Below are 22,803 nucleotides of genomic sequence, written 5' to 3' on the forward strand. Positions count from 1 at the left end.
GCAGCAGGCCAGGCAGCATCATAGGAAGAGGTACAGTTGATGTTTTGGGCCGAGACCTTTCGTCAGGACTAACTGAAAGAAGAGATAGTAAGAGATTTGAAAGTGGGAAGGGGAGGGATGGAGCTAAAAGCTGGAAAGTTGATTGGCAAAAGGTGATACAAGGCTGGAGAAGGGAGAGGATCATGGGACAGGAAGCCTCGGGAGAAAGAAAGGGGGAGGGGAGCCCAGAAGATGGAGAGCAGGCAAGGAGTTTATAGTGAGAGGGACAGACGGAGAATAAAAGGGGGAAGGAATAAATAAATATGGGATGGGGTACGAAGGGGAGGAGGGGCATTACTGGAAGTTAGAAAAGTCAATGTTCATTCCATCAGGTTGGAGGCTACCCAGAGGGAATATAAGGTGTTGTTCCTCCAACCCAAGTGTGGCTTCATCTTGACAGTAGAGGAGGCCATGGATAGACATATCAGAATGGGAATGGGATGTGGAATTAAAACACTGGCAGGGTTTGCAAGACATTACTTCCTACAAAGCGAAACCCAATAGCATGAATGGCAGTGATGTTTCACTACCAGATGAACTCAATGCCTTTTTGCCCACTTTGAAAGGGAGATTATAACTACAGCTGTACAGATCCCTGCTGCACCTGATGACCTTGTGATCTGTCTTAGAGGCCGATGTTAGACTGTCTTTAAAGAGAGTGCACACTCGCAAGGCGGAAGGTCCTGATGGAGTACCTGGTAAGGCTGAAATCCTGTGCCAACCAACTAGCAGGAGTATTTAAGGATATTTTCGACCTCTCACTGCTACAGGCGCAAGTTCCCACTTGCTTCAAAAAAAAAGCAACAATTATCCAGTGCCTAAGAAGGGTAATGTGAGCTGCCTTGATGATCATCTCCCAGTAGCACTCACCTCTACAGTGATGAAATGCTTTGAGAGGTTGGTCATGACTAGACTGAACTCCTGCCTCAGCAAGGACCTGGACCTATTGCAATTTACCTATCGCCACAATAGGTCAACAGCAGATACAATCTTAATGGCTCTTCACATGGCTTTAGACTACCTCGACAACACAAACTCCTACGTCAGGATGCTGTTCATCAACTATAGCTCAGCATTTAATACCATCATTCCCACAATTCTGAATGAGAAGTTACAGAACCTGGGCCTCTGTACCTCTCTCTGCAATAGGATCCTTGACTTCCTAACCAGAAAACCACAATGTGTGGATTAGTGATAATATCTCCTTCTCGCTGATGATCAACACTTATGCACCTCAGGGGTGTGTGCTTATCCCACTGCTCTACTCTCTCCTTACTCATGATTGTGTGGCTAGGCATAGCTCAGATACCATCTATAAGTTTGCTGATGATAGAACCATTGTTGGTAGAATCTCAGATGGTGAGGAAAGGGTGTACAGGAGTGAGATATGCTAACTAATAGAGTGGTGTCACAGCAACAACCAGGCACTCAATGTCCGTAAGACAAAAGAGCTGATTGTGGACTTCAGGAAGGGTAAAACAAAGGAACACATACCAATGCTCAGAGGGATCAGAGAAGTGAAGACAGTGAGCAGTTTCAAGTTCCTGGGTATCAGGATCTCTGAGGATCTAATCTGGTCCCAACATATCAGTGCAGTCATAAAGAAGGCAAGACAGAGACGATACGTCATCAGGAGTTTGAAGAGATTTGGCATGTCAACAAATACACTCAAAAACTTCTATAGATGTACCATGGAGAGCATTCTGACAGGCTGCATCACTGTCTGGTATTGCGGGGGGGGGGGGGGGGAGGCTACTGCACAGGACCGAAAGCTGCAAAGGGTTGTAAATTTAGTCAGCTCCATCTTGGGCACTAGCCTAAGTACCCAGGACATCTTCAAGGAGCAGTGTCTCAGAAAGGCAGTGTCCATTAAGGACCTCCAGCACCCAGGGCATGCCCTTTTCTCACTGTTACCATCAGGTAGGAGGTACAGAAGCCTGAAGGCACAGACTCAGCGATTCAGAACAGCTTCTTCCCTTCTGCCATCCAATTCCTCAATGGACATTGAACCCTTGAACAGTACCTTATTTTAATATATATTATTTGTTTTTTGCACAATTTTTAATCTATTCAATATATATTATAATTTACTTATTTTTTTCTTCTATATTATGTATTGCATTGATCTGCTACTAAGTTAACGAATTTCACTGGCAGGGTGTTGCAGGGATGGCTTCAAAATTTTGGACTCTTTCTTCCAGGGAAGATGGGAACTGTACAAATGGGAAGGTTTGTACCGGAACTGGATGGGGACCTGTGTACTTGCAGGGAGAACAGAACCAACGTGCCAGGGAGCTAGTGGATTGGTTGTGGGTAAAGCAGATGTTAAACCTACAAAGACAGAAATCAAAAGGTTGAGAATGGTGAGCCTGTCTCCGTTCCTCCTGTAGCCCACAACCAGCTCCTTTGTTTTTGTGACATTGAGGGAGAGGTTGTTTCCTTGACACCACTGTGTCAGGGTGAGGACTTCTGTGTAGGTTGCCTCGTAATTATTTGAGATAAGGCCAATCAATACAGTATCATCTGCAAATTTAATTAGCAGTTTGAAGCTGTGGGTAGTGATACAGTCATGAGTGTACAGAGAATAAAGGAGGGGGCTTAGGACACAGCCCTGGGGGGATCCTGTGTTGAGGGTTAAAGGGGCAGAGGTGAGGGAGCATACTCTTAACACCTGCTGGCAATCTGACAGGAAGTCCAGGATCCAGCTGCACAAGGCAGGGTGAAGGATGAGGTCTCTGAGCTTCTTGTCAAGCCTGGAGGGAATTATGGTGTTGAATGAATTGAATTGAATTTGTAGACAACTCCAAGATTGGGAGCATAATGGAAAGCAAAAAAGAGAGCTTTTGCCACATTGGTCTTCGTAAATCAAAGTATCAGCCCAGGAGTTGGGATGTTATGTTGAAGTGGCATTAGATGTTGAGGACGACAAATTAGGAGTATTATGTCCATTTCTGGTCAATTATCCACAGGAAAAATATTCGTAAGATGAAATGTACAAAAAATTTACAAGGATTTTGCCAAGACTTAAGGACCTGAGTTACAGGGAAAGGTTGAATAGGTTAGAATTTATTCCCTGACACATTGCAGAATGAAAGGAAATTTGACAGAGGTATAGAAAGTTATGAGTAGAGATAGGGGAACCTGAGGAGACCATCCCATTGGGGATTTGGTCCAGGTCAATGTGACTAAGCAGAACAACAGTTTTGTGTGGACTAGATGGGCTGAAGACTGGCTTCTGTACTGTATGACTACAAGGACTGTGCAACACAATAACAACTTCATTTTGAAGGCAAGAAAGGATGCAAGAAAAACAAGAAAATTTGATGCAAGATTAAGGCAGAATTAAGCACTGCATGAAATTCAGTGACAAGAACAGCTTGCTTGTGCAGTTGTTAATTTGAATCAGCAATGAGCTATTCCCTCCAAGGGTAAAATCCATAATGTTTATTAATAAATGTTTATTCACTACAAACCATATGTCAAATTTCAAACAAGTCACATGAATATTTTGTCATCTTTGTTTTCACTTTCTCATCTTCATCACTTCATTGAGTTGATGCTACAAAGAAAAGAAAATAAATCAGAACGCTGTACTTTGTAACATTTATTGCTCAATTCTCACTGATTTTTCAACTCAACACAGTTGATTCTGGTTAATTATGCCCTTGGAAAGTACAGAAATTGCCAGGGCCTTAGCAGGGATTACTTAAATCATCCCTGGTGACAGGTGAGGCACCAGAGGATTGGAGGACAGCCAAGGTTGTTCTGCTGTTTAAGAAAAGGTCTAAAAATAAACTAGGAAATTATAGGCTGGTGAGCCTGACATTAGTAGTGGGAAAGTTACTGGAAGGTATTCTAAGGGACTGGATACCTAAGTATTTGAATAGACATGGACTGGTTAAAGATGGTCAGTCTGGCTTTGTGCATGGTAGGTCATGTCCAACCAATCTTAGTGTTTTGAGGAACTTAACAGGAAAGCTGATGAAGGCAAGGCAGTGGATATTGTCATTGTCGACTTTGGCAAAGGCGTTTTACAAGGTCCCACATGGGAGGTTGGTCAAGAAGATTCAGCCATTTGCTATCCAGGATGAGGTAGTAAATTTGATTAGACATTGACTTTATAGAAAAAAACTAGAGTAGTAGTAGATGGCTGCCTCTCTGGCTGGAGGCCCCTGATTAGTGGTATGCTGCAAGGATCAGTGCTGGGTCTATTGTTATTTGTCATCTACATAAACAATGTGGACGTTAGCGTGGGTAACTGAATCAGCAAATTTGCAGATTACATCAAGACTGGAGTGTAGTGGACAGCAAAGGCAGCTATCGTGGCTTGCAACTAGACCAGCGCTGGAAATGGGCTGAAAAAATGGCAGATGAAATTTAATGCAGACAAGTGTGAGGTCTTGCACTTCAGGACCAGCTGGGAATACAGGTCCATAATTCATTGAAAATGGTGTCACAGGTAGACAGCGTCATAAAGAAAGCTTTTGGCACATTGGCCTTCAAAAATCAAAGTACTGAGTACAGGAGACGGGATGCTATGTCGAAGTTATACAAGACATCGAAGAAGCCTAATTTGGAGTATTGTGTGCAGTTTTGGTCACCTACCTGCAGGAAAAATGTAAACAAGGTTGAAAGTGACTTTTGGATGTTTTTTTTTAATTATATTCATGGAGATCATAACTTAGACCAAATGAGAAAATGGGTTAGAGTCATTTAATTAATGACTTAATGGCTAAATGACAAAGTCAAAATGTAATATTTTATTGCTGATCATCTAAATTTGCATCTCAAAAAGTGGCTCACAATGATGCATTATTCTACACAACTAAACTGGAGACGAACAATTCACAATATGCTTTTCATAGCCAAGAAGAGATAAATATTTTCTAGTGCTAGGAAATTAACATTTTATTTCCAGCTTTTCTCAAGAAACAAGCATTTTTCCTTCAGTTTTTACACAATGTTTAAGCAAGATTACCATATTCTTTTCCTTTACCCATCTCTCACATTCTGCTATAAAAATTGATAACCAAGTTAATATTTGAATAAGATAACTAAAGGCACTTTCAATGTCACTAATATGGAAAATTACACTAGACATGCATAAAGGCTCAAGAACTTGGACAGCTAGCTTGACAGAGGATCACATTAGTAATTAATTGTAACTATATTATTGTTAATCAAGGCATTTGCAAATGCAATCAGTCAATACATTTAAAGATGAGATACTTACTGATAGTTGTTCAAAAGATTTAAGCGTGTGGTCATCCAGTTGACTTAAGTCTGTGCTGGTAATTTTACTGGCTATAAATTGCTTGCTCTGCGGTACAGCATACAAAATGAAACTTGTTAGAATCAAGTCAACTTTCTAACTGCCCAAAGAACAAGTAGAAGCTAGTAGGCACTTTAAAACAATGGAGACCAATTGCAGAATTTTATAATGAACCCTTGCCAGTTCAACTCACCTGTCCATCCCCAGTTGGCACACTGATGATCATTTCTGCGGAATCAGCAAGTGGGCTTCCTGTGAAACTAAATACACGCTCCCCTAATTTCCGCACACGAGTTGCTGTCTTTGGCAGTCTAGGTGAATCATAAAGGTGACATCAGCTACTAAATACAAAAATCCTTTAAAAACATAAATCCATATCGCCTCTGAAACCAAGTTTTTTTTTCCATCCCCATATAATCAGAAATGATCAAGATTCCTGTGTGGATTGGTTTACCAGCACCCCAGTTTTATTTTTCATACCAAGAAATGACAATCTCATGGAATAGAGAACAAAACCTCCAGTTTAGTTGCTTCACTCAATATTTGCTAAACTAACCGTGGATTAAACTTGGGTGTTATCAGTGGCGTGGGTCCCCAAATATCAGCAGTATTTGTAGAGCTGAGTCCTTTGGTCCGACTTGTCCTGTTTAATGAAAAGATTATTAGAAGTTAAGTTAACTGCAAAAGCTACTGCAGAAAAACAGCAAAGTGTTCCCCAACCATCTCAAATGCCTAATCAATTTTAGCACTTAGGATCTACGAGCAACAAAGGAATTTTGCTACTTTCATATTCTAAGCTAATCTTCAGAGAACAAGCTTTTCAGTTACCTCTTCTGTTTAGAGAAGAAAAAAAAAATCTGTGGAATAGAGCAGTTAACGTATAAAAAAATTCTAGTTCAGATGTCAATCTCATCGTTTCTTATCCTTGTACATCAGAACACAAGATAAAGAAAATATTGTACAGGTAACCATATCAAGCCAAGTACAAATCAGGTTGTGTTGGAGAGAACACTCACACTTGTGAATTGGATCAATGTTAGCCCATCATTGTCAAAAGGTTTTGATGTTAAACATACTCTTGCAAAGCTTTCAGTGTTGTACCAGCATATTATAGAATCACTAATAATTATTCTGTTTCAGTATCAATTACAAAGCAGGATATTAAAATTTAAACTCCTTATGCATCACACAAATAACGAAGCAATATTCATTGAGATTACTGTGCTTCAGGTTTTAGAAATGATAATCTGAAAAAGGATACAGTAGGAGGTCACAATGGTGAATCTCGAAGGAAAATGTTTAAATTTCAGTCAAGATGTATTTGATTATAAATTCAAGGGAATTATTCGAGATTAAAATCCTTATCCTAAAAAAAAATCAGACAATCTAGCCATCATTAAAAAATGATAAATGGCAACCAATCACAATTGGATTGATTGCCTTAAGGGCCTTTACTTAAAATTCTTGCTGAACAATTAGCAAATACAATTGTGATTAATGCCCAGAAGCATTTTATAACTGCCACCCCTGGTGTAACCAGAACATCACCATTTATTGATCGGTGCCAAGAGAAAGTAAACACCAAAAAAAAATGAAGCTGTCCTGATAAATGAAATACTCAACTTGATGAGGCAGCTTTGGTGATATCTTTAAATCAATTAGATAACTAGTCAGTTTTTGAAAACCACACGTTGAGAGAATAGTACAAAAAAAAAGTACACAAGTATAGTGGATTTCCGTTAATTGGGATTCATCCCGACCAGCACATTTTGGCCCAATTATGCAGCACCCCAGTTAGCCAATGTATCATCAAAATAGTTAAAAGGTATTTAAAAAAAAGACAAGCATCATGTATTGTTCAGATTAGAACACTACAAATACACAGTCCCATTAAACAGTATTAGTTCTTAATAGTAACCGACAGAGGAGTTTTTCCTATTCACGCTGTCATATTCTTTTGATTGACTAAATGAACAAAATTAGCAGACACCTAACGCAGATAGACGGTTGCCTTCACCGCCTCCCTGCATGAAACAGTGTCAAAGTAATAAAAAGAAATTAAAATTTACTGCTTTTTGAATAAGCATCCAGCAGCCTGGATAATAAAACACAAGCACACACGACTAACACCATTTAAAAACTTAGTTCTAAGCGCGGTGCAGTGTCTAACAGCCAAACAAGTGCATGCGACCAACACTAGTTAGATGCAGTTTGGGAACAGTTTCCTGTCCCGATTAAGCAGAACAGTATCCCAAATAAACAAAGGGAACCCTAACTATTTTCTCAATTTGTTTTTGTTCTTTAAAAATTGTCCCAAGTAAGTAGCTGCCACAATTAACCGGAATCCACTGAACTTAGTAAAATACTAAAGTGAGCTTTATAATCAACCTCTTTGGAAGATACACTTCAATAAAATGCAATAGAGGGAGTTATGGCTATATAAAAAATCTAATTTATTATGACCATGCCACAAACACGTCAATCCTGGACAATACATTAAAGGAATACAATGCAGATTTGGGAAAATGCAATGTAGAACTAGCACTGGAACGTCAAAGCTCAATTAAAAAAGATTATGCAATTAGTATTGAAATCAAGGATGGGGGGGGTGGATGGTTAATTGTCCTTAATATTAAGGGGCAAATGATTGGGTGGGCAGGGAATCCATGGAAAGCAACAGGCAGCAGTCCAAAAAATAACACTAGGGAAGATTTCTTTTATACACAAAAGATGTTACAAGTGTTGAATACTCATTTGTGTTCATTAGGTCTATTAGCTGACAGAATGGAATATTCTGCTGTATATTATTGCTTGAAATAAAAGAATATGAAGTAAATACTGGTACTGGCATTAGATCACAGAATAGTGGGTGGGCTCCATGATTAATTGGCTTATTTCTATTTTGAAGTTATTTACTATGGGAAATGCAAAGGGTGCATCAGTTGTAGAACATGCTCAGAGTAGACAAGAACTATATAGGCTGAAAACAATTGAAGACCCACATCCAGAAGTTATTTGAAACATTACTCAAAGTGGCAAAAATATTCCATCAATCAAAGCTACTGCTTGGTTGTAAATGTGAAAAGTTGAAGTAATTGTCAATTTGCAATCTCAAACTGGTAAGCTCATCAGGAGAGTGGAAGTGTGGTACCTTCTAGTCCGACCATTTGCCGTACACGGAGGTCTACTTTTAGCTGAGAAGGTAACGCCGTGCTTAGCCTACAGGAGAATAATTTTAAAATAACAGTTCAGCACATTAGACTTGGGAGAACTTGTATAATCAAAATATTACATACAAGAAAAACAATGAGATCAAACATCCTAAATTTCAGCAGAACCCTAATCCTGAGGACTACCATTGATCAAGTTCCATCAGTGTCCTTGACTATGGAATTTTGAACCCAAGTTGCTTAAGAACAGATTTTAATTTGTTAGACTGCACATCTGACCAATTTGTTAAACTACACTGGAATTGCTTGGGTAGAGAACAACCCTCCTATAGCCTTCTAATTTCATGTTACAATCACAGTAAATGCAATTTATGCAGATTTAAATTGTTAGTCAATTTGCAATAGGCAGATTTATTTACCTACTGATTATGCATATACAACTTAGTTACAGAAGGTGGCTACTCAGTCCCTTTAATCTGCTTTGTCATTTGATAAAAGAATGAATAACCTGAATGTACAATCAACTCTGCATTGCAATTTACCTCTTCACCCTCTTATCAAGTTTCAATCTACGTCCACCTTCATTCCAAAAGGCTCCATCTCTGTCACCCACTGAGGATGTGTGCTTCAAAAACTTTCAAGTATTCTTGTTACAATTCCTGTGTATTACAACAGCTCCATTACAAAGATACTCACTTTTCGTAACATTTTGGCTGCTGGAGAAACATTTTCACTCTCGTTTACAACTGTGTCATTGGCATGCTTTGCTTTTTGTTTACCTAGAGGGTAATGGTAAATAAATTAAAACATTTATAGACATGTATTATAGTCAGAAAAGGTAGAGAAAATGGTTAGACCTAATCAAATCACTAACCAACATAGTACTAAGAATAATCCTTAATAGATTTTGGCATTTAAAATCCAAGGTTCATTTAGAAGTCAGGAGCAAAGAACAAAATTTGCTGCTTCATGATAGTTTTATTTAGAAGTGATACCCAGAAGCAGGTAGCAGATTTACAGAAAAGAGACCAAGATTAAGACCAATATGGCACTGCTTTGTGTTCAGCTATTTTATACCCATTGAGATAATATTCCATTCTAATCTATAGATAAAAATTAACCAGTTAGAAAGTACTTAATTCAATACTGCAGTACCAAGTTAAACAATGAGAAAATACTTATTCACTTAATGCAGAACAAAGCTTTCAGAGCTTTCCAGAATTATATTTTGTATGGCCACTACAGGCACATTAAACTTATGCATATAAAGGTTACTTGAACATCAAAGAAAATAACAATTAAACAGTTGGATTCAATATCTATCCTAATTCGAATAAGACCGTAAGACATAGGAGCAGAATTAGGCCATCTGGCCCAGTCTGCTCCACCATCCCTCTCAACCCTGTTCTTCTGCTTTCCCCCAATACCTTTGACTCCTTTACCAAGCAAGAACCCATCAACCTCCGCTTTAAATATAGGCGATAACTTGGCCTCAATCTATGGCAATGAATTCCACATATGTACCACCCTCTGGATGAATAAATTCCTCCTCATCTGTTCTAAAGGGACATTCTTTTATTCTGAGGCTGTGCCCTGTTCCTAGAGTCTCCCACTATTGGAAACATCCTGCACGTCCACTCTATCTCAGCCTTTTAAACTTGGATAGGTTGCAATGAAATCTGCTTCATTCTTTTAAACTGCAGCTAGTACATTCCCAGAGCCATCAAATGCTCCTCATACATTAACCCCATTCATCCCCAGAATTACTTTCATAAGAGTCTCTGAACCCTTTCCAATGCAGACACATCCTTTGAGATATGGAGCTCAAAATTGCTCATAACACCTCCAAATGTAGTCTAACAATTCCTTTGCATTATACCCTTGCTTTCATATTCTAGTTCTCTTAAAATGAATGCTAACATTGCACTTGCCTTACTACTGACTCAACCTGCAAGTTAACCTTTAGCCAATTCTGCACTAGGACTCCCAAGTCTCTGTACCTCTGATTTCTGAATTTGCTCCCCATTCAGAAAATAGTCTACACCTTTATTCTTTCTACCAAAGTGCACGATCTTACACTTCCCTACATTGTATTCCATATGCTACTTACTTGCTCATTTGCTGAATCTGTCCAAATTCTTCTGCATACTCACTGCTTTCTCAACACCATCTGCCCCTCCACCTATCATCTGCAAATCGGCTACAAAGCCATCAATTCTGCCATCCAGTTTATTTATATATTAGCGGACCCAAATGCTGACTTCTGGACAGATGCACAAAAGTAAACACTGCAATAAGCCTTGGTTTATGCATCAACCAATTTGAATAGCTTTAGATTTCATTTTCTTTATTTGCCCTTGAATTTTCTCTGTATTTGATTACATGAACCAAGAGATGTATTCCTTGAGAATACAAAGTGAAATCTGAAATGGGAATAGGTTGTTAAAATTTCCACAATGTATACCTGCATGTGCAATGACAACAAGGTAGGGCACCATTCGTTCAGTGATACTGGGTTTGTACTTACCCGATTCCATGCTCCAAAAGGGCAGTTTTATTTTGCTGCCAATGAACCAAATCCCTTCTACACTACGCAAACACGAGAAAATCTGCACCCGAAACGTCGACTGTACTTCTTCCTGTAGATGCAGCCTGGCCTTCCGCATTCCACTAGCATTTTGTGTGTGTTGCCCTTCTACACTATTCCAATTTGATGCTCAACTAACTCAAAGCAAGTCGTCAAACTGCAGGACAGGAATAGGTTGTGAAGTAATGCTCCAGAGATTACAGAAATATGGCTAAAGGGTAGGAACTGCAGCTTAATATTCTTAGTTCAGCATGTCCAGATGAGGTAGAGAAGGAAAAGTAGGAAAATTGTTTCAATATGTTGTAGTAGAAGAAATAATATGCCAAGAGCAACAGAATAGCTACTACAGGTTGAACTAATAAAAAGGAGATCTTGTGCTTCTGAGAGTGTATTGTAAATCTCCTGTCAAAGGGAAACAAGTGTAAATATGGAAACACTGCAACAATCACTGTGAAGATTTCAACCAGCCTAATAGCAACTAGCATAAAACAACAGAAAATCAGAATCAGCTGTACTATCACTAATGCATGTCAGAAAATTTGCTTTATGGCAGCAGTACAGTGCTATACATAAAATATACTATAAATTCTAAGAAATATACACACATAAATATATAGTCACACACATACATATATAAAGATAAATAAGTAGAGCAAAAAGTGAGGTAGTGTTCAAATGTTCATTTGTTATTAAAGTACACAACTCTGAAATTCCTCTCCAAATAGCCATAAAAACAAGAATGACAACATGATCATCACCTCCAAATCCCCCCTCCCCACACAAAAACAGAACAGGCACCTTGACCTCCAAATCCCCCCTCCCCACACAAAAACTGAACAGGCACATTGACCCCCAAATCCACCTCCCCCGCACACAGAAAAAAGAAACTTTGGACAATAAACTATACAAAATAACTGTAAGACAGAAAAAAAAAAGCCTATAGTCCAAGTCTACATCCAAATCGCAGAAAACCCAGCTAACATTCTCCAGGCACAGTGGCAAGCCTTTCCCTCTCCAGCAGCGAAAGTTCCCAACAGCAATCAAAACACAGTCTCCCCTCTCCAGCAGCACAGCAATCCCATAGCAATAAAAAGGCAGGTAGCCAGTGCTCATCTTCTGCATTCGCCTTGATGCTTCAATCTCTCTCACTGCTTTATTTAGCAAAACAGTCAAATATCATCTCACACCCTGTGCCTCAGCCTGCTCACCACAAGGTTTCCGCACGCTGCCTCTGCCTCCCGGAATCCACTTGGAGGATGCAGAACACTGAAACACCCAAGCATATTACAGGCTCCAAGAGTTCCAGAATCATATTCAAGATGAAAAACAAACAGAAGAGACATAAAAGTGAAATGTATGATTTCATGACCTATCCAGAAGATGTCGAAGTTGTACTCTTTAGTGGAATATTCATGGGTTCATTGTCCATTCAGAAATCTGATGACGGAGCTTAAGAAATGTTTCTAAAATGTTATGCATCTTCAAGTTGGTGGTGATGGTCATAATGACAAGAAGTCCTGTCCTAGGTGAGTGAGAGTTTAATGATAGATGCCAACTTTTTGAGGTATCGCTTTTGTTTTTAAGATGTCTTTGATGTTCTTTACTCCTTGCAGAGCAGTGGCCCCTCCATACCAGACAGTGATTCAACCAATTAAAATGCACTCCATGGTACAGCTGTAGAAATTTGCTAGTCTTTGACGACTTACCAAATCTTTTCAAACTCCTGCTGTTGGCATGTCCTCTTCGTAATTGCAACAATATGGTGGGCCAGGATAGAACACAGATGTTGACACCCAGAAACTTGAAACTACTCACCGTTTCCACTGCTGACTTCTCAATAAGGACTGGTGTGTGTGCCCTCGACTTCCCTTTCCTGAAGCCCACATCAATTCCTTGGTCTTACTGACATTGAGTGGCAAAGTTGTTGTTGTTGCGACACCACTCAACTTGTCGATCTATCTCACTCCTGTATGCCCCCTTGTCACCAGCTGAGATTCAGCCAACAACAGACATGTCATTGGCGAATTTATAGATGGTGTTTGGGCTGTGCCCAGCCACACAGGCCATGAGTGTGAAGAGAGTACAGCAACAGCCTAATCACCCATTCTCAAGGAAAGCAGATTGATTGTCAGCAGGGAGGAGATATTATTTCTGCTCTGCCAGTGAGGAAGTCAATGATTCAGTTGCAGAGGAAAGTTCAGAAGCTCAGGTTTTGGAGCTTGTTGATTAGTATTGCGGGTTTGATGGTGAATACTGAGGTGTAACCAATAAACAGCAGCCTTTCGCAGGTGTCGGTATTATCCAGGTGGACCACCAGTGAGACTGCATCCACAGTAGGTCTATTATGGCAGTAAGCAAATTGTGTGTCCATGCTTAGACAGGAGTTAATTCTGGCCATGATCAACATCTCAAAGCACTTCATCACAGTAAATGTGAATGCAACTGGCGACAATTGTTGAAGCAGTTCCCACGACTTTTCTTGGCCACCAGCGTGATTGATGCCCTTTTAAAGCATATGGGAACCTCTAACTGCAGCAGTGAGATTTGAGTACTGTTTATCCTTAAATTCTCTAGCCAGTTGTTTGGCACAGATTTTCAGTGCCCTACCAGGTATACCATTGCAACCTGAAGCCTTGCAAGGGTTCACCCTCTTGAAAGATGTTCTAAGATGGGATCACAGAGTAACCAGGTTCTACAAGGATTTGCACAGGTGTAGTCTTATGTTCCCCATCAAAGCGTGCAGAAAAGCTGTTGAGCTCGTCTGGGAGTGAAGTATCACAGCCATTTATGATGTTAGGTTTCGCCTCGCAGGAAATGATACCCTACAAACCTTGCCAGAGCTGACATGTACCCAATTTCATCTTGAACGTCACTCAGAATCGTTTTTTTTCCACTCTTAAAATAGCCTTCTGTAAGTTGTACCTGGACTTCGAGAAGAGTTCTGGATCACTGATTGTGAATGCCACAGATCTAGCCATCAGTAGATTGCAAATCTCACGGTTCATTCATGGTTTCTGGTTTGGGTATGTCCAGTATGTCCTTGAAGTCACATACTCACCCACATAGGTCTTGATGAAATGGATGACAACTGGGGCATATTCATTAAGATCTGAAGATGAATCCTTGAATATTGTCAAATCCACTTATAAGCAGTCCTACAAGTGTTCCTCCACTTCCCTTGACCATACCTTTATGGTCCTCACCACTAGTACTACAGTCCTCAGTCAATGCCTGTAAGCCAGGAATAAGTACAGTACTGTGCAAAAGTCTTAAGCATATGTAAAAAACTGTTTACACAGTGAAGATGCTTTCAAAAATAATGAAAAGTTTATAAAAGGTCAAAAAAATTATAATAAAGAGCAAAAACAGTAAAAAGAAACTAAATCACATCAATATTTGATATGACCACACTTTGCCTTTAAAACTGCATCTTAGGTACCTACTGTCCTTAAGTTTTACAAGAAAATCAGCTGATAGGATCTTCCATCTTGGAGAACTTGGCTGTGACTCCAGGTAATCTCAGACAGCCTCAATGATGCTGAGATCAGGGCTCTGTGGATACTATATCATCTGAAACAAAAAATCTTAAGTGCCTAAATCTTTTGCATTGTATTGTATACCCAGGTGATTAGATTTGCTAAATCGCAGGCATGGGATGGCACGGTAGGGTTCTTGATAGTGGTGCAACAGTAGTCAAGTATGTTAGCTCCTCTGATTCTGCAGGCGACATGTTGGTGGTAATTGGCCAGAGACTTCCTCAAGCTGGCCTGTTTGAAGTCTCCTACAATGATAGGGATGTACTGCCTTGTGAATGGAAACGGTACAACAGGATGCCATTCAGCCAGCAGGTCCACTCAGCTCTATGCCCTGCAAAAGTCCTTCATTTGAAAGAAGGCTGGACAATTATCTGAAAGGAACTCCCTTCAACACTACAAGTCAGTGCTTTATAATGATTCATCATAATTTCCTTGCACTTGTACTCCCTGCATCTACTTATAAAGCCCAGGATTCCAAATGTTTTTCTTAAGGAACTTTTTCATGAACTATGCGCGCATATCGTCAAAAGTTTGTCATCAATTTTATCTTATCTCTTCTCATTCTCCATATCAATGTTCAACACTTTGCATTGCGCAGTACGAATTGTCAGCTACCTAACCAGTCATTCTACCCAAATAGTTCTATCTTTAAGCGTATTACTACCCTCCTAAGTCACTCAACCTCTAATTTTAATGTCATATCTAATTCTGCATTGTACAGCCAAGTCCCAATCATTGAAATATCCTAAGAGAAACAAGAGGTGATTTCCATCATTTCACTATTTGCTATTAACTAACCAGCTTTTTATCAACATTACGGGATGGCCAGATGCACAATCTGAAAATCTATTTTAAGTGATAACAAGGAGGGTAATGTACTACTATGACTTTTGTAGTGTACATTGTCCTTAACTAAGATTAGTCCTGCACTACAGCCTGATCAGGAAAGTAAAAGCTCATAGGAATTAAGGTAAGTGGCGACTGCAAGCAAAGGTTAATGAAGGCATGCATAGAATGGTGCATGAAGCAAGGAGCCACAAGGTTTGATTATATGAAAAAGTGGTTGTATATCTGATAGTGAGAAATTTAATGCAAGTTGCAGGAAGATAGTCAACAGGTGAGAAAAGAGATAAATGGCATTCAATCCAGAAATGTGAGGTAATACATGAGGAAATAAAACAAAGCAAAGGAAGTATTTCAACAAACAGCACTGAGGGACTGAGGTACCTTGGGGTGCACATCCAGACCCCCAAAATTACAAGGGGTATCTAGATACTTTGTCCAAGGCAGTATATGGGATTCTTTCTTTCATTGACCAAAATATCATATAAGAGCTGAGATGACATGACATGCTCAAAGATATACAATGGATCTTGGAAAACAGTGATAAGAGTCCTGGTCACTAAAGTGCAGGAAAGGTATAATAGCATTAGTGAACACAGAATTAATAGAATGTTGCCAGGGCTGTGATGTTTAATTATTAGCAAAGCTGGGGAGAGTTCCTTTGAAATGTGAGATTTAATTAAGATGTCTAAAATTCCAAATTCATTGATGGAAACGATCGATTCCTCTTGGGAGAGAACTCAATAACCAGGAGTCAAATCAAATATAGCTGGTGGAAAACAGAGGGGAATGGAAGGTTATTTTATCCCCATCAAGAGGGCATTGAAGCACTGAAAATGCAGTAGAAGCAAAAAACTTCAATACACTTAATGCACTGTAACCTGCAAGTCATTTACCAAGAGCTGGAAACAACAATTAAATTCAATAGTACACTAGTGCAAGTAATCTTCTGTCCTATAATTTTCTACAGTTGCACAATGACTTTTACGCAAATAAATTGGCACTGCCTGAGGCAAACCGGTTCCTAATTTGGTCGACAAGAGTCATTTGTAAGCAGTCAGCTTTTCACTTAAGCAGAAAACTAAATAACTGTCAAAACTATAACTATATTTGTAGCTTATTTCATTTAAACATTTAGTTTCCTGCTTCATCTAGAAAAGATTGACTCAGGATATTTTTGAAATTACTGTTAATAGCCTACGTTTTCTTGTAGTCTTCATTTGTGCAGCATCTTTCAAGATCTCCGATTCAATGGCTTCAACTTCTAAATAGGCAGCATTAATACGTTTCTGCGGTAAACAAAGGTAAAAATAAAATACATTTTCCAACCGTATAGCCCTTATTGCCCAGATAGCTAGAGATTCCATCTAAGGTTCCAAAAGCAGGTAAAATCATTGAACAATGAAATATTGTGTTTGCTAGTTTCAAATAGGGCAATAGCCAAGTAAATGGTTGAATAAAATGTTTTCTTTCATTGTTTTAAAATTACAGCTTGTGATTTTCTAGTAATAGTAGAATTTAACAAAAAACTACCAATAGTTTATCTACAAAAGGAAGTGAAAATTAAAATAGCTGAAGCACATTACACTGTGATTAGTGCATCCATGACTCACAGCCTTGTCCACATGCAGTCGATGAACCATAGTAGCCTATTCGGGCCCAAGTCAGTTCAGTCATAGGTAATCTGCACTGAGTCCTTTCACTAAGTTTTATTACAGTTTTAATAAAAATCAATCATGAACATTTCAATTATTCTAGGGTCAGCAATTATCTGAAGAGAAATTCTTGTTGCTGGTGTCTTATGAAAGAAATGCATTAAATTACAAGGCAGTGTTGCAACTCTTTAGTTTTATAGTTGTGCCTGTCATTCTGAATTTCTCCTTGGGAAAAATTTCCTCCATCTCAGTATTTTAAATACTTCAATTTAATAACAAAAATAAATACAAAGTTTCAACATAGAAAGTCACAACACAGGAAATCACTCAGCCAGTGTGCATGTATCAATTTAAACCTAATCCCACTCTCCAGCTCTTAGTTTATAGCCCTACAAATCATAGCACAAATGCTCATCCGGGTTCCCTTTAAATACAGTAAGCATATTTTTGCCATCACCACTCTTACAAGCAGTGACCTCTAGACACCTGACACTTGTGGAATGAAATAACATTTTTCAAAGCCCCTTCAGTCAACCTGACAATTAACCTAAGCCCTTTCTCCCTAGTTACTGACCTCCTTGCTTAGGAAATAGGCCCTTTACCATATGCTGTTTTTTCTTAATTTTACACTCTACATTTAAATTTGCACCTCACTTTCCTTTGATACAAAAAAAAGTATTAAATGCGCTTTATGCCACTAGCTTTAGGGCAGCATTGAAGGTTCGCCGGCTGTTTATCTGTCATGCGTCAACATTCTGACTCGTACAAGAGTGTGGACAGAACACACCTCTGGTACAGCTTCACCTTGGTGTGAATACCGTTGCACACAGATGTAGGATTCTTCATTGCTGTTTCTGTAACAATTATTTTTCTGATTAGTCAGGGTTGTTAGCCCTGATCTGAGCTCCTGAAGCATTTTAAATCACTTATATTTATACACTGTAGCACAAAAATGCCTATTCTCATGATTCAACCTCCTTAGACTTTGTGTACCTTTCCTTAAACTGATATTTAACCTTGTTATCCTGATGGGATCTGACAAAGCTCTGTATAACAATATTACAGTCTCCCTTTGAATTCACACGCATTGCAAGTTACCATTCAAAACCCAAAACAATGAGGAATTAACTGCATTAAAAAGCAATGAAATTCTTCACCCAGCTATCTGACAGGTGCAAGTGCATACAATTTGTTATTGCACTGGGTGCCATAAAGGAATTTGTACCGCAGAATCTCTGCTGTGACTGGATACTCCAAAGTGTTTTCAATAGGCCATTAGACAAGATCTTCTCTTGATTACATTTTCATAACCAACTCCAATTTTATTGTTGACTAGACAGTTCACATCCTAATGCTGCTATAAATCTGCAACAATGATCGGTTACACAAGTTAGCATCAAGTAATAAAGTCTTATTTTCTTAATAAGGGAAGCCTTGGCAATCTTACCTCTCCAGAGAGACATTCAAATCTTAATGCAGCAATACAATTTGCACTAGGCACACAAAAGTTACATGCAACATCAGGAAAAGTCTTACTTGTTCAGCTGCAGCCACTGCCTCTGCACTTCCACCCATAGCTTTAAGAAACAAAATCAGAATAGGCATTTAGTAATACACATACAAGTGGAGATTTTAAAAAATTACCAAAGTCACAAACTGCTTCACGAAACCACACTTACAATTACCAACATAGTGAAAATGATGCACTGTCCGTTAGCAACCCAAACACACAAGGAGAAAGTTTCAAATGAATACATTTATTTTAAACCTTTCTTTATAGCAATTATATAGCAGTATTCAAATGGCTGCATTCCTTAATCTGAGGACATTCATTCTTTGAGAGGCTGGATCTTAGGTCATTAACTAAACTGACAAGACTATTTTACAAACCTGATGAACAGGGGCAGGTGGAAGGAAATCAGAGCGCCTGGAGAAAGCCCACACATTCCACGGGGAGGGGAGGATGTACAGACAACGCCGGAATTGAACTCCGACGCCCCAAACTGTAATAGCGTCGTGCTAACTGCTACGCTACTGTGTCGCCCTTATTACAACACCCTTTAATGAGGTTGCATGAGAATGTGATAGTTGAGCAATTCACCGATCATGAAAGGTAGGGATTCTTATATGGTCTTATGACATCAGAACTGCTTAAAGAAGATACTGAAGGAATCATGTTAATTTCCAAGCCTAGAATGGATCTGTAAAGTGCAAACAAATTTTGATTGCACACACTTTAGTAAATCATTTAACATTTTGAAAACTGCAGTTGAAAATGTACTGGCAACCAGCTGGACTCCTGACAATGCAATTAGCAACCTGCTGGATCCTGTATCAGAAGGGACATTATGGTAACAAGACTCTTCACAGAACAATTAAATTATCAAGGGAACAGTGGGTGGTACGAGAAATATTATGCTAGAAAAGACCAAAAAGCTGCAAAGCTGATATCTGGGTGAGCTAAATTCCCTAGTTGTTTGTCAGACAATGCCATTGGTGCTCAAAAACTTGTGTCAATTTAGGAACTTAAACACACAACTTATCTAATACAAATCAGTCTTTCATGATCCTATCCGCCACTGAAGTGGACGTGCAGGTACTCCTTATACACATCTTCAGTCTGGTATGTACTTCCTACTTTGTGGCTGGAGATTTATCATAGTAGGACTTCCACTTTGAAAGAAACCAGCAAAGAGCTGCCCGACAAAACAATGGTGAATTGTTGGCTCTCTCGGTACTTGTGAAATCCCAAATTTGTCAGTTAAATGGGGAAATTCCAATATTTCCACCACCAGAGCAAATTGGGGATCCTGCTACACATTTCTAAACTCCAGAGGGGAGAGTCTAAAATGCATTTTGTTTCTTTTAAAAAAAAAAGAGATACTATAAACTTAAAATAATAAAGGCTCATGTTATTAATGGAACTATTCTAGAAAATGCATCACTGACATTTGTGGAGATATTCCCAAGCTCATTCAAGGTACACAGCAATTACCCGAGATGTAATAACTTACCGAGGTATTCCAAATAGTTCATTTGTCTCACAGACTGTGGAAGTTTCATAATTGCACGACTGTAATGTGCTTCTACTGTAATGAGCATATTGTTCAAAGCTTTCTCCATCTCTCTTTTCCGCCGTTCAACTGCAAATGAAACAAAATCTGAGGTGAGGCCAGCAGATATTAAGTACAATTACTGACTAATAAATTTATAACTGTTCGGCATCTTCGGAATTCAGTGCCATTATGAGCCTTTTCCCTAGTCACTGCAACATATTTACTAGAAACGTTCCCGCAATTTCACTGCACAAATTTCTTCTAAAAACATACAATGTGATTTCCCCCAAGAAATAATAGCCATATCCAAATTGATCTGTGGTCTTAACATATGGTATTAATTTCCTGTCCTAGTGTTTAATCAAGTTTTTTTTTAAAAACTGCAACTGTTGAAGGTTAGCACAGAGGTTAAGTGCAACATACTTTTGCCTCAAAACTCAGCAAAAACTGCAACTATACAGGTCCTCCCCACATTACAATTGCTTGACACGTCATGCCTGCAAATAGGTCAGGAGAATGGAGAGATTGAGCTACCATCTGTTGTCGGGCTGCAGACATCTTTTACCATGTGAAACTCTGTCTGAAGCAATATCATAGCCTGGTGCAAAGAAATCTGAATGCTTGAGTTAATTGATTAGAGGGTGGAAAACGTTACACCATTCAAGAAAGGGAGAAGGGGCAACCCTGGGAATTATAGTCTTACTTCAGTGGTAGGCAAATTATTGGAGAAGATTATTAGAGACAGGACTAACAAACATTTGAGAAGCATAGTCTGATTAGGGATAGTCAGCATATGTGTATGTTAAATAGCATTTGCAAGAATGCTGCTGGAGAATTGCAACTATGCCACAAGTTTCTTTAGATCAGGATTATTTTCTTTGTCCTCCTAAAGGACAACTTTGTCTTAGGGTTTGGAGACTTGTGTGCTTCAATGACTCAGAGAGCTATGTTGGCTGGAGTCAGAGCCTGTGCTTTCACTCTTGGTACAGTCACCCATGCTAAACAGGTCAAATGGTAGAGGCCAGGCTAAGAGTGGTCTACTAGTCCTCCAGCTTCGGGGCAGGTGATGCTTCTGAGACTGACTGAATTGCTTGAGGATATGACAAAACACAACGATGAAGGTAGAGAAATGGCTGAGGTGTATATGGATTTTAGGAAGGCATCCCCCTTGGTAGGCTCATTCAGAAAGTCAGTAGGCATGAGATTCATGAAAACTTGCCTGTGTGGACTCAGATTTTGTTTACCCATAGAAGGGCGGAGGGTGGTTATAAATGAAGCACATTCTGCCTGGTGGTCAGTGACTAGTGATGTTCTACAGGAATCTGTTCTGGGACCCCCTTCTCTTTGTGATTCTTATACCTGACTTGGATGAGGAAGTGGAAGGGGGAGTTATTAAGTTTGCAGATGACACAAAAGTTGGTGGTGTTGTGGATAGTATAGAAGGCTTTCAGAGGTTTCAACAGGACATTGACAGGATGCAGGGCTAGGTGGAGTTCAACCTGGAACACTGTGAAAGTAATTCATTTTGGAAGGTCAAATTTGAAGGCAGAGTATAAGGTTACTGGCAGGATTCTTAGTGTGGAGGAACAGAGCAATCTTGGGGTCCATGCCCATAGATTCCTCAAAGTTGTTGAGCAAGTTGTGAGGCTGTTAAAGAGTATGGAGTCTTGGTCTTCATTGGTTTGGGAATTGAGCTCAAGAACCGTGAGGTAATGTTACAACTCTATAAATGCCTGGATCGACCACATTTGGATATTGTGCTCAGTTCTGGTAGCCTCATAGGAAGCATGTAGAAGCTTTAGAAAGAGAGCACAGGAGATTTACCAGGATGCTGCCTGGATTGAGAGCATATCTTATGAAGATAGGCTGAGAGAGCTAGGGCTTTTCTGTTTGGAATGAAGGAGGACAAGAGGCGACTTGACAAGAGGGATATACGAGAGGCACAGATAGAGATGTACAAGATAACTGGCATAGATTGAGTAGACAGCTAGAGATTTTTCCCAGGGTGGAAATGGCTAATACAAGAGGGCGTGATTTTAAGGTGACTGGAGGAAAGTGTGGGGTGGGGAGTGTCAGAAGTATTAGATAGAGTGTGGTGGGTGTGTGGAATGCCCTTTCAGGGGTGGTGGTGGAGGCAGAAACATTAGTGATATTTAAAGAACTTAGATAAGCACATGGATGATTTAAAAATCAAGGGATATGTGGGGGGGGGGTGATAGGAGGGCAAGATTATTCTCAGAGTAGGTTAAAAGGTCAGGACAACACGTGTATCGAAGGGTCTATACAGTGTTGTAATGTTCTACATTTTGGAAACGCCCTGACTGGCCCATGTGTTCAGTTAGGTACTTTGCCGGGTGGCCACATTTCCACCTTGCAAGCAGTTCTCAGGAACAGAACACCAGCACAACCTGGAGAGAACATTACCAATAACTTCCCCCGGAAGGAAAAAGGTGGAATGGCAAAGAACAGAAAAAGACAGATTTTTTAAAAAATTGACATAAGTTTGACCTGAAATTATATAATATAGCTCAAGAATTATGTAATTAATGGAAAGAGTACAGATAAAGCCAAGGTATTGTGTAGTAGTTCAAATTCATGTAGGACCAGCAATAACAGAAAACACTAAATATGAACAGATCAGGATC

General features: G+C 39.4%; 1 protein-coding gene across 4 annotated transcripts in view; it reads right to left on the reverse strand.

The window, feature by feature from the left end:
• Positions 1–3,443: 3,443 nt before the first annotated feature.
• Positions 3,444–22,803, reverse strand: part of cdca8 (cell division cycle associated 8) — a 28,423-nt gene continuing 9,063 nt past the window's right edge. For all 4 annotated transcript variants that reach the window (XM_063033671.1, XM_063033670.1, XM_063033672.1 and 1 more), the window contains exons 3-11: positions 20,117–20,245; positions 18,639–18,679; positions 16,649–16,736; positions 9,178–9,260; positions 8,463–8,530; positions 5,868–5,954; positions 5,505–5,622; positions 5,273–5,359; positions 3,444–3,598 (exon numbers count right to left, since the gene is read on the reverse strand). In XM_063033671.1, coding sequence (XP_062889741.1) covers positions 3,563–3,598; positions 5,273–5,359; positions 5,505–5,622; positions 5,868–5,954; positions 8,463–8,530; positions 9,178–9,260; positions 16,649–16,736; positions 18,639–18,679; positions 20,117–20,245 — 737 coding nt within the window. In that variant the 3' untranslated portion in view covers positions 3,444–3,562. The remainder of the gene's footprint in view (positions 3,599–5,272; positions 5,360–5,504; positions 5,623–5,867; positions 5,955–8,462; positions 8,531–9,177; positions 9,261–16,648; positions 16,737–18,638; positions 18,680–20,116; positions 20,246–22,803) is intronic.

Source organism: Mobula hypostoma, chromosome 26 (assembly GCF_963921235.1).
Source record: "Mobula hypostoma chromosome 26, sMobHyp1.1, whole genome shotgun sequence".
In the NCBI taxonomy this organism is placed as follows: domain Eukaryota; kingdom Metazoa; phylum Chordata; class Chondrichthyes; order Myliobatiformes; family Myliobatidae; genus Mobula; species Mobula hypostoma.